Source organism: Plectropomus leopardus, chromosome 9 (assembly GCF_026936395.1).
Source record: "Plectropomus leopardus strain MGB_pleo_1.0 chromosome 9, ASM2693639v1, whole genome shotgun sequence".
Lineage (NCBI taxonomy): Eukaryota > Metazoa > Chordata > Actinopteri > Perciformes > Serranidae > Plectropomus > Plectropomus leopardus.
Window position 1 is genome coordinate 37,812,082 of NC_142184.1, and position 13,451 is coordinate 37,825,532.

Sequence of the window (13,451 nt, forward strand, 5' to 3'; positions counted from 1 at the left end):
CTCTCACAGACATTTTTGGGGGCTGCAGTGGATCACATTCATGATAACCTTTTAAACATATAGCACGTCAGAAAGTGCATAATTACAACCATAATAACTTATGATCTGATACTGTCAGTTGTTCCGAATATGATAAGTCACTTACAGTGAGAGCCCCACGGGAGGGCCCCATAAGGACAGGACTAGAAATGGATATGAGTGTAACATTAAGTGGCCCCATAACGACAAGACAAAATATTGATATGAGATTGTTACATAAAGTGGCCCAATACGGACAACACTAGAAATATTTGTGTGATGTACCTTGCTCTATCAGGCAAGATCTGAAATGTGCTTGTTCAGTCTACTGTTCCCTAAATCAAAAGTCTATCACAAGCTCGAATGTGTTACCCTGACTGACAAGCTTCATAAATACTATAATTAAACACCGTCCAATCTTAGTAGTATGACTACATTATGTAGCTATGTCAGCACATTGCATCTGCCATATCTTTTCTTGTGAATATTTTAAACTGTACTATTTATAAACATACACACTCAAAAATAGATATCAGGAGAGCAATGTTAACACTTTCCAACCTTGGCACTTTAAGTACATTGTATACAGGTCATAATAAATACATTTTTAACGTCATTATATACATCATTCCATTACCTGTGTGCCAGCCTCATTTCCATTTCTGTCCTCAGGGGAAGTCTGCCATAGCAGGAGACTGTTTGTTAATCACCTTGTATTCAGATAAAAAATAAGAAGAAATATTTTATTTTTAGTTTATATTCTCAAAATTATAAAAATAATAATAATAATCAAATCCACTTACCTTTTCACGCCATGGCGATTTTGAATCCCCATAATTGTATTCAATTTCAGTGGCTGCCTCTCTGCGCTTCACTGCAAAAAGGGAAAATTGAGGCCTGTCATTGACTACGATTTTTTTGATGATGCAGTTGGGAGATTTGTGGTTGTCATTCACAAGTCATCCAAGAGATCCATCTTCCTTGGATGCATCAATACTATAAGGGACAGGAAAACTATCCATTTACCTTTTTCCCTATTCTGTATCAAACTTTATCAAAGATATACATATTCAGTTTCATTCCAAGAGTTATTTAAAAAACATAGCACATGAACTTTAATGTGTAATGAGAGAAAGGCATTTAAATCTCTTTAAAATGACTTATCGGGTATTCACTGGTAATAACTGTTTAAGAGATTGCCCGTTTTAATTCATCAACCAATTATTCTAACAGTTGTTTCACATCGTAATTTGAATTATCTTAATCTCTATAAAACATGTATCTTTACAAACTTAACACCAGTGACGTTTTTGCCATTCATATTCAAATAGAAATATACTCTGAAACTGTGTAGTGTCTTGACCGACATTCTTCCACTGATATGAGTTCACCCCGTACCCCAAGACATAAGCACCTGCCTCAGTGGGTCACGTAGCAAATACTCCTCCTGCAAAGTTGCAATGAAAAAAACAGTATTCAGTATACTAGTATTCATCATATATACAGGGATATGAATGACCCGATTTCTCTATGTTCATGTAAACACCATCGAAAATACGATTATAACCGGGATAAGTCTTATAACCAGGATACAGAAGTCCAAATACAAATACAAATACAGAGGTCCAAACGCACTCATTGATGTTGCACTGATGCCAGGCACACAGTGATCAGATTACTTCCAACCATTATTTGCTTTGAAAACTACTTATTGTTTTCTTATTAGCCAACCATAAACTAAAAAAATACAATGCAAGAATAGATACTAAGCATGTTATCAATACTTAAATTGATGACAGACATTACAATAATCAAGTGAAAGTGTGTCTGCTCCATATAGCAACAGCAGAGTCACACTGTTGCTCACACTACCTCATGGTATCAGATTTGACTTATAATGTGACAACAGCTGCCAACTAGGCAATGGTGGAGAATTTGTCCAATTATCAAAGTGAAAAGCAAAAGTGCCTATTTGGCAACATTTTGGCTTTAAACTAATGTTACCAGTGAACCAGTTAACATTAATGAGGCAATGTGTAACCTTGGTTTGATGAAGGTGGCAGTATGAGAAAACAACTTATGATCTATACACATAGTAAACATTAGTTTAAGCTTAAGGAAAGTTTGCATCATCAACAGGCTGTATACTTTCTTTTGGAAATCATGCTGCTGAAAAAAAAAAGGTTCTATCATTAGGTATCCAACATCAGATGATCGTAAATATATAACACACAGCCCTCCTTCTTATATCAGGTTGATTTGTTTGCATTAAAGGCTGCATCTTATGTTATCTATCTTACATTAAATATTTTTGACTGCTTCAGGTTTTGTTTATTTGTTTTTTAAGCGTAACTTCATGGTTTATAAGGCTACTCCTGCCATTAGAGTAAACAGTTTTCCTGTGCTCACCACAACCTAAGCATTACTCTCCAAATGATCGACATACCTACATACATCGAAAATAAGAGAAATTTTCTGGTGCCCTGACTCAAGCTGTCCCATCATCCCTGCCACATACCCACCAATGCCAAATAAAAGCCCTCATCCAAAATTTAAGTGCATTTCCCAAAATTTTGTGACATAAGTAATATTTTATCATGATTTGCACAATCAGAACACATTTTTCAGGACAATATTGACCTTTTGAATTCTTAACTGGAGGAATTGTCTGTGATTTTTTTGTGGTGGTGGCTGCCCTTCTATTTTTCTTATCAGTTGCTTACTGCTTCTGTGTACATTCTGATGTTATTTTCATTACAGGTTGATTTACTGCCAACATGCAGACTTACTATCGTAATCAAGCTGTTCAGTCTTGTGTTACAGTTTTCACCCGGTCACCTGTATCTGCAGAGCAAGTTCCTGTCTGTCTACTGCTTTCAGTGTGTCTTTCTTTCCCAAGCCCCATCTCTCTGTGTGGCCTGATCATTTCTCTATTATTTTACTAGAAGAACAATGACTGACTTTGATTTAATTTTGATACATTAATTAGTCTGTTTTTATTACTAGTTTTATTCTCTTTACTTCCATCATGCTGAGCCATAGCATGTGAACAAAAAAAGTGTTACTATATAATAACAATTGTTACTGCAGTAACTGCAGTTACTAAATGTTATATCTTTATGGCCTTATCTACTAAGCTAAAATTACATATTTAGGTATCATATCTATAGCTGATTGTGAGGCTTTGCAAAATTATGACACTTTCAGAGTGACAGACATACTGCATGTCCCCATTTTAGTAAGCTATTTTTAAATAAGAATTAGTAGGTTGCTTCTTTTTCACCATTTTAATTCTATTTAATTATTTTTTATTTTAATATTTGTTCATAAACAGCCACAGCAAGCACACCTGCTTTTCCTTTCAGCTTCCTTCTCCACATACACATGCCTCTCCCTTCACCTCTCTCCCTCTGTACTCTCAACTGTGAACCTGTTTTCAGCAGGTGAGCTGCGTGAAGACCCCAGTCTCATTAATTTAATGATGAAGTCGATCAAACGATCTATTCTAACCTCCCTGTCACTCATATACCACAAATGTATATCACGTGGCTGCCCATTTCATTCATCTGTCGCTGTAGAGAGACCCACACATACAGCGCAATGCCAAAGTTTTGCCAGTAAGGGAGAAAGAAAGGAGGGTCAGGACTGACTAAGCAATTAAACTACCTTTTACAGATTTAAGCATATGTAAATGTATAGCAAACACTTCACAGAAATAAGCTTACCTGTAACCACAATGAGTCTCTTAATCTGCCTGCTGAACACGGTGCAGGGGTTGCGAGGGGTTGCTGCCTCCTCAGTCAGGCACAACAGACCGGACAAATTTCAACAAAAATTCTCTGTGCTGCAGTCATGGATTTGTTGCTGCCTAACAAACAGTCACAATGTTATTGTTTCTTACAATAAAATTTGCCCACCTTGTCAGTCTCCAAGGCACGACGTTGTGAGATGCTACACATTTAGCAACACAGCTAACGTTACAATGCAGCCTCCAATTAGTCGGCAAAACAGCTGCTAAATTGTTGACTGCACCTAGGACATTTATTGGCTAGCGGCTAAAGGCTAGCTGCTTGCGGCTAGCAATAACTAATTTCAGCGTATCAAAAGATAAGATAAGAACTAAGAAGAGTTCAAAACCGGATTATTGGCACATTTTATTTTTATGTGGAGCAGCTAGCAAACTAGTATTAGCAGCTAGCGATGTACAACTAACATTACCGGGCTGCACTAATTAGTATAGCAAGTTGTGGTATAGACATTATTGAGGAGAGGATACAGATAACTTACTTAGCAATAAATATACAGTACAGTACAAATTATTGTTGTGCCACAGTTGCACAAAGCTGGTAGAGAGCAATATACAATAGCAAATAAATAAATTCAAACTCAAATAAAATCAACTTACCTTTCAATTACAGCAAAAAGTTCTTCAAAATGTACATTTCACAGCTCTGGGCTAACATTCTGATGCAGCAAAACACAATCTCGAGAACAATCTGAGTGGCAGCATCTGATTGATTAAAGTGTTACATACTCCTAGGTGTGTATGTGTACAGTAGTGGCATCCAGCAAGCCCTAGGGGGCAACAGAGAGAAAAAAACTTTACACACACTTAAACACTCATGCCCGGTTTTTGTCACATTGTGGGGAAAGTAAAAAAAAAAGCTTTAGGCATATCAGGAGAGGCTCCTTAGCTATATTAAATTCAAATTGGTGGGACCCACAAATTTTAAGGGCCCTACACTGTGAGTGGGCTCCTCGTAATTGGGCCCGACAAAGTAACAATTACAAGGCCATACACACACACACACCATCACCCTGTGACACATATGTACATCTTGTAGCCTCTGACTGTGACTTGTGTTTAGAACAACACGTTCTCATTCCAACTCATCACCCGGTGTCGGTCAGTAAAAAGTTTTGATGTCTTTATTCTATACAACAACAAATAAAAATTAAAAAACATCAAGAGTTAATGTTAAACTGCACTTATTGAACTAAAAGTGAATTAAGTCTTGATTGACGCGCAATAACTGGGCAGCCAGGCATGTTGTGTGTGAAAACAGCATAACTTATTCTACAGCCCACCATCACTCCCAGTTAGAGAATGGGTGAAATCAAAGCAAGGCAGATAGGCTGGGGCACTAAACCCCCTAATCACTTAATCCGCCTTGATAGAAAGGGAAGCAGCAGAGAGCAGCTGGGTGAGAGACGGAGTGATCTGTTGTCACATTTATAAAGAATTCCATCTTAAGTCTGACTGAATCTGAGACTAAAACAAAGTCTTCTGTAGAAATCTGAAAAAGTCACTTTCCTCCGCTCAACTTTTAACTGTTCAGACACTGTGAGGTAACACTGTGCTGTCTGTCTCTGTTACTGTGCGGCGCTGTCAGTCTGCTGCAATCCATCAATCAGCTGTGTGATCAGCAAAATGTGATAGACATAGCATATTGTTTTCATAAGTGCTTGCTGTTTTTAAAAAACAAAAATTAATCTCGTGGGCTCAGTTACTTTGGATCAGACAGGAATGTGCGGCACTCTAGTATCCAAGTGCGCACACAGTCTGTATTCAGGCACGTTTCATAATAACAAAACAATTTCTGTGCATTTTCAGTATTAACCAGCTGCTGCATGTCGGATGTTCAGTAACACACAGGACACAGTGAAATTTTTGGAGAGGTCAAATGTTTTTTCACGGGCACCCATTACTTGGCATTAAGTACTCGGTTCTAATTTGGTTCCCAACCCTAGAAATAGACTTCAGAGTTTAATAATGCAAGAAACACTTTCAATACATAAAGCAAATCACCCCATCTAATAACTGTGCTTCCTGTAATAAAACAATTAACGCTCATAAGTAATTCCTAGGTAATGACTGAGGAATGTGTAAAAGACCACAGGTCTGTGTGACACATTCAGATCTTCAGTATCTTCTCTCCCTACTGTTCCTTCTTGGTTGAGTCTGTGGGAACTGGTAGCGGGTCAGTGCTCATGGCCTCTTTATTCCTGTTTAGCGGCGGCTCTGACACCTGGCTTGCCGCTCCCTCCCTGCTCCTCATTAATGGCTGCTGATACTAACAGAAAGTAAGCAGCCAGAAAAAAGGGGCCACTTGGAAGCAACAGTGGATGCTTGCATTTCAGTCTGACTCTGAAAGCCAATACAAGGCTGACATTTTCATCAAGATAAAATAAAATAATAAATTGTCCATAAATTCATAACTGGTCAAAAAGGTCAGTTCACCTGGCCAATTGCAGTGTGAGGTGGTTGTTTTCAGAACATTACAAAACTTCTGGATGCAACTTTCTGCCAAACAGGGTGTTTTAGAAAAGAGAGAGAGGGAGAGATGCAACGCAACCATTATAACATAACATAACATAACAACTCATGTAGAGGGCTGGTCAAGCTATGAGCAATATTGTTTGGACTTCCTTCATAATTTTACAGAACAAGAGTTCTCAAGGCAGATCTGCTTATCAAATCTGCCTGACTAGTGCAGATCGGCTTTTATTTTGAAAGCAAATTGAAAGGTCTTGTGTGCGTGCCACTGCCAGCTTGACAGACCAGAGTGGCCCTATATTTGTGATATATTTTCTTTATTGTTATTTAATGCCTCAAGCTTTTCAATTATTTCAGTCAGTTTGTTGTTGTTTTTTGGGTGAATATGTCGATATTTCCCTGTGTTAGTTAAAGGGAATAAAACAAGGCTCATTGAGCTGTCAAGAAGTAAGTTTTGCTCTCCCTTCTTCTGCCCAGTTATACCACAATGCTACATATGCACAAAATGAGCCATGCTATGCCAAATCTCACTCCAAACTTTTCTGAAAAGTTGCCAGCCCTGATAAATATTAATAAATATTATTATATTATATATAAACATATTGTACTTAATGTGTATAATAATGTGTATAATGTTTTTTTTTATAAATAAACTTTTTTTATTGATTTTTTTTTGCACACAAATTGACAATAATGTGAAAGCATGTGTAAGTTACAGTGTGTTATGCCCAGCTCGTTCAAGAGCATAACAAAGAAGGGAGGACCACACAGTAACCATTTAAATTAACAATAAATTTATTATAGATAACACAACAAAAGCAAATTATGTAATGTCATAGTGTAATAACAATTGGAAAAACAAAATAAAAACAAGGTAAAGAAATCTAGACACAACACACAACAATACTCAGCTTGGTCATATTTCTCAGAGTACAGTAAACAGGAATATGGTCCATATTGTCAGGGTAAAAAATAAATAAAGACATTATTAAGTGGAATGTTATTCAGGGATAGCATGGAAGGTAAAGGACTACCCTGCCCTTGCATCATTTAAAATTTCCTGGAAGAGCCTTTTAATGTATATCAGATTTTTTCAGTAAATTATTGTACATATTTTATCCACAAACCAGTTTTGATGACTTTCATCTCTTGAGTATTAGCTGGTAAAATTAAAAAAGCTACCAGATCGGCTATGAGCCCGGGCAAAGGTAGCTGAGAGATACTGACCAGAGCTGTAACAGCATTAGACCTGTTAACTGCCTGAGTCGCTCAGTTGTGACAGCTGTCTAAATTGCAGATTGAAGGGGAAATAATATCAGCACACAAACAGAGGGGACACATACAGTATGTCATTCCAGTCCAACTGCCTGTGAGGAAGTGACCACTGACAACCCTCCAGAGCTAACTGCTTAGAGTGAATTGCTCATGCTTGGCCTGTAATATTTTTGTTTGCAGCTCTCTCAAGAACTACTCATTTCAACAACTTCACGCTCAACACTGTGCTTCTTCAGCTCCATGGGACACACCTGTCACCTGCCATGACACAGAGCATGACACACAAGTTGCAGCTATTTGCAGTCAGAAACACTGGTGAAATGCACTCTAGTTGGTGAGAAAAAAAAAACACCAGGGGCAGACTGCTAGGTCTGTCAATTTTGATTAGAAAGCCCATTTTCACAAAACACGGTTTGCCTCAGAGGGCTTTACAATGTTAAGACATCCTTCTGCCCTTAGACCCTCACATCACCGATGAAAAAACTCCTGAAAAAGAACCCCTGTAATGGGGGGAAAAAAGGAAGAAACCTCAGGAAGAGCAGCAGAGGATGATGAAGGATCCCTCTTCCAGGACAAACAGACGAGCAATAGATGTTGTAAATAACAGTTGCAATACAATCATCACAAAAAGGAAAGAGAAAGAGGGAGGGAGAGAGGGGGAATTAGGGGAAGAGATGCACAGCAATAATGGAAACAGATGCATGTCATATTACATTAATGATAGGTGTGAAATTACTTAATGCACTCTATGATAATATTCTGGGTGTTCATAAGAGTCCCATGCGTATATTGATAGTGGAGGCTTGGCTCATAATAAAGGCATGCATCGGCGCAAACAGGACCCACAACACAGGCGTAGCTTCAGGCAGGACCACAGCAGTGGCAAAACCAAGGTTACAGTCAGAGCGAGTGGAGGGTAAAGTATCAGTGCAGCCACAGCACGAGCATGACCGAAGGCAGGATTACAGCACCAGCACAGCTATCACCACGATAATGCGCAGCCAATTTTGCTGCCAGGATCTGGGAAAACTAGGAGACAAGGGAGCAGGAATGCTCCGGAGAGGCAATGGAGTTAGCGTAATGCAGTGAGCATAAAGCAGTAAACAGACATGAGCGTTTTCAGATGGAGAGAGTAAGAGAAGGAAAAGGAGCTCAGTGTATCAGTTCAACTAAAACACAAGAAACTTGTGCTCCAGAGAAGGATAAGTGCTCAATGAAGAACCTAGAGTCACTAATCAGCAATTATGACTTAAGTATAAAGGCCAGAGAGCAATAATAGAAAGAAAGAAAGAACGAAAGAAAGAGGAGGCAGAGCCAAAAAGAAAGAGGAAAGAAAGAGGAGGCAAAGCCAGGGTGGCAGGTCTGAACGGACTAAAAACCAAATGGGCTGAAAGCTCTGCCACCTCCTCCTCCTCCCTGTCACATGGACCGGGATTTCAACTGACGAAAGAAACTTTTGCTCAGAAAAGAATAGGCCAGGCAACTGCCTAGGGCCCCAAACTACTATTAATTTAGAAACAATGGTGAAATGTGTACACCAAATCACTTGCTTGGACATAGCCACTGTCGTTATTGAGAGTAGCATTGATTTAATTAGCAGGTGTATTTTTCCAGCTATTAATGTTTTAAGTTAGTATGGCAAACTTAGACATTTAGAGTTGCAATAGCAGAGCGGTCCTATAGGCAGGTTTCTATTAACCCTCAAATTGGGTCAAATTAAATTACGGATACAAAATAACGGAAACACATCAATTTAGAAAAAAACTCGAGTTTATTGCAAAAACAATTTTATGCTCGCAAGATTCGAAAAAGGCATATTCTATATAAAAATGGAATGAAAACACTTTTTTCGCTTTTATAGCTCATGATGTGTAACACTGGGTGGTCGTAATGTGGCTTTATGGATGCTGTAACGGGTGTATGGAGGACCCAGATGCAGTACAGTACACTTCACTGGCAGTTGGTAATAACTTTTATTAAAACCAACACGAATGGAAAACAGGATACAGACTGAGAGTTCGTTCTTCGAGCTGTGAGCCCTAGCTGTGAGCCCTAGCCCTAGCTCTGGGAATCACACAAAGCGAAGACACGAAGCTTGTACCCACTGTGGCTGGTGACGAGGAAACCCCGTAGCTCCGTGAGCCGACAACACGTGTGTGAGCGTTGTCGGGGATCGAGGGGAGAGGTGGTCGAGGGCAGGCAGGGGTTCGGTTACCGGGAAGTCCGTCCACGGAAACAACAGTACCAGCAGGGATCAGGCAGGAGAATCGTCAAAAAAGAACAGAGAGGTCTTTATCAGGGAATCCGTCAGATTTCCGGAATGCCGAAACTTAGCACGTGGTCGGGGACAGAAGGCAGGTAGGTTCACGAGGAGTCAGGCGAGGAGAGCAGGTCGGGGACAGGCAGAGTCGGCAACGGATGATCTGTTTGGAGAGTGCTGGAAAGACATGCATGCTGCAGAGGACGATCTGGGAATGTGTGTGTGGGCTGGAGTGTCTTAAATACCGGGTTGATTGCTGATGAGCTGCAGCTGTGGGGAGAGCAGGCTGCAGCAGTGGGCGGGGCTTGCAGGTAGAGCAGGTCAGAGGAAGGTGAGTGGAAATCTACTGGCAGTGAGGGGGAGGAGGATGCAGGAACCATGACAGATGCTAACCACCATTTAACCCAAATAAGAAGTAAAGTACAACGAGATCACATGACATTCTACAAAACATGTGACTCGGTATGTTTGGACGGAGGAAGAGATGGAGATCTTCTTAACTCTTATATAAGACAAGGAAATTACGGCAATATTAGATTGACTTTATTGAGTGGCTGCAATTAAAATAAACCTGTTTTGCACAAATCTGTAATGGCAACCCAGCTATTGACACGCAGACAGAGATTACTTCCTTTATAGTTGGACTAGAATAATAGAATTTGTCATTTTATGTCGACACACCAATGGTGTGACCATGGTGTCTACTTTTTCGCTCTGTTTTTCTATTTTTTCTACACCATGGCCCCTTCTGCTGAAGCACGACTTTTCTATGACAGAGAAACACCTATCGACATCAGGAAGAGTTGTGTAGGTCTTGGACTGAATGCAGCACACTGTGAGAGGATCCCCACAAACGGCATATGCCGAGCGGCCGGTCAGACCAGAGCAGAGAAATGAAACCGAAATCGCCGGACAAAGAGAGGGAGGAGAGCCGGCATCAGGCTGACCCGACTTGGACCGAGATCTGTTCCTCTACCAAAGTTTCTTCTGGCTAATTTCCAGTCGCAGGACAATGAAGTGGATGAGATGAGATTGAGGCTCACTGAGCAACAGGAGATCGAGGGCTGTTTCCGCGCACATTTTGTGGAGACGTGGATAACCCCTTACATCCTAGATCAAGCTGTTGCGCTGGATAGGCGAACCTTGTGGACTTGAATAGACAGAGTACTGACAACGGAAGTTCGAAATGCTTGAGCGTTACGTGACTCATGGAGGCTTCGAATTGCTCCCGGAAGTCTCTGGCAAGCCATTTGAATACATAATATGCAGAGACAAAATTCAAGTTTTTACTAAATAGCAGTCAATAATTGCACTGATTTATAATATACACGGAGGGCATCGTATGTAGTTTAATTATTATATTATTTTTTTAAAGTAAAAAGTGCTAATATCTGTAAATTCATGTTAACAGCTAGGGTTAGATTAGACTGATGAATCTCACACTCTGGAGATTAAAATATGATTGAAAATAAATAAATAAAATATATATGTATATATGTGTGTGTGTATATAGTACTATTATATGTATAAAATAAAATGTAAAAATATAAAATGTATAATTACACAGTATAAATACGAGTAGTAGTAAAAATATAAATATGCTGACATATTTTAGATTTACCTTACCATGGTAAAGGAGCGCTTGTTTGTTGTTGGTTTACCGATATGATAAAAAAATGATAAAAGAATGGGAGTTGGTCCTACTTATTCATCAAAGCACAGAGACAAACTCTTATTTAGGGAATTAAGTTAAACTTAACTCGCAACCTTGGTCCAAGCGATTCTGTCAGATGTTAGTCTCAACACAAGAATGCATAATGAATTTACAATGTCCTGTTTACATGTCCTGTCATCTCAGCAAGGGGGAAAATGAGGTACTGAGAGTGAAGGTGATGAATGACTGTTACTTCGCATGCCTGAGTGACCCCGGGAGGTCATTTAGGTGTCTTACATCCTGTTGTATACTAGATGGGGCCTCAGGAATGTCTATCTCTCATGGCATCTTGAGCAGGAAAGCGTCCAAGGCTGACACTTTTAGTGGCTTAAAAGCAGAACGTGTTTGCAGATGTTAACTGTGGCATTTCAGTAAAATTAATTAACAACACTCTTCGTAAAACAATGTCTCTTGACGTGTCCCCCATTTGTACAGGGAAAGTTGAGCTCTGGAGTTCCTCAGAGGGCAAATGTAAAGACCATGCCAAAGCAGTTATGATCATAGTGGTCACTGTCACTTGCAGCAGTGACAATGTTTGATCTTCAAAATGCAAAATGCAAAATTTGACATCAACAGTAGTAGTTACCAGCAGCCTCCAGCAGGGAGCAATGTCAAAGGTTTGATGCTGAAATATGAAACAATCAAAACTGAGCTGACGGGCCTGAGTGGTGATTTAGATTTAGTGATTCAATAAACAGCATCCATGCACGTTGTGCTTAGAGTGCAGAGAGAAATGAAAAGTTCCTTGTTGGTGCGCATCAGCCTCTTGTAAAAAAAAATGAGTATTACAAAAAGAAACACTTGAAAATAAGCCTCATTTTCCCAAAAAAATTCTCGCCCCAAATAATTTTTTTTTCTTGCCCCCACCCCCCCCCACCCCCCAAAAAAAATTGTTTCTTGCCCTCAGGGCTTCCGTAAAAAAATGAATTGAATGTTCTGTGATATTTTTTCCAACTTTAACCTTCTAATTTTGTTCCCTGCAGAAGTACTAATGGATTCAACAACCGCTACAGCAGAACTGGGCTGGACCATCTACCCATCACAGGGGGTGAGTGGAACGAACTAAGACACTAGAAACATAACACGCAAACAATTTACAAATGTTCTGTTACATTGTGGCAGGTAACTTCATGAGAAAATGTGAATGTCTTTCTAATGCCAGCTTAAGACCTCCAACACATCAGGTCTTTAGGTTGAAATACCTCAAAGGACAATGAGTTATTTGTATCTCATTCTCAATGGAATAACTTCAAATGTTCTAATCTTCAGTTTTGGGAGACCATCTTTTCAGTGTTAAAAAATGTTGATGAAAGTCTCTGTAAATAATTAATACTACAAAGCAAATTACAGTGGTGAAAGAAGCACTCAGATCCTTACTGAAGTACAAGTATCAGTACTACTGTCTAAAGTTACTCAACTAAAAACAAGTCCCAGCTCGTTTTCATTATTTACTCTTTTAATACCACCACTTTGACAGCGCTTTCAGCATATGATCTCATTGCCAAAAGGCCCCTTTCTTTTGCACATGATACACCCTGAATGACATCTGTTAAGAATGCAGCTAGACAGAACCTGTTGGTGTGTTACAATATAAGGATCACAAGAGTGCCTATGGGTCTCCTTTTGTTGTCCATGTTTAGTCTATAGGCTAATGATAATGATAATAATACAAATAATAAAAATGCTAGTAATAATAATGATGATAATAATAATAATCTTAACTCAAAGCAGACTTTCTCTGATCAATGTCACAAAGTACTTCAAGAAGGCAGAAAATCATCATCAATAATCATTTTTTAAAAAAAAAAACATAAACAAGAAACAATTTAGAAAAAAAACCCAATAAAAATATAGTGGGGATTTGCTTTTGGTAGTTCATTATCTCATCATTGTAGTTTTATCACAAC

General features: G+C 39.2%; 1 protein-coding gene across 2 annotated transcripts in view; it reads left to right on the plus strand.

Annotated features, from left to right (window-relative positions):
• Positions 1 to 13,451, plus strand: part of ephb2a (eph receptor B2a) — a 103,208-nt gene that overhangs the window by 30,524 nt on the left and 59,233 nt on the right. For both annotated transcript variants that reach the window (XM_088082697.1, XM_088082696.1), the window contains exon 2: positions 12,528 to 12,592. In XM_088082697.1, the coding sequence (XP_087938823.1) occupies positions 12,528 to 12,592 (65 nt within the window). The remainder of the gene's footprint in view (positions 1 to 12,527; positions 12,593 to 13,451) is intronic.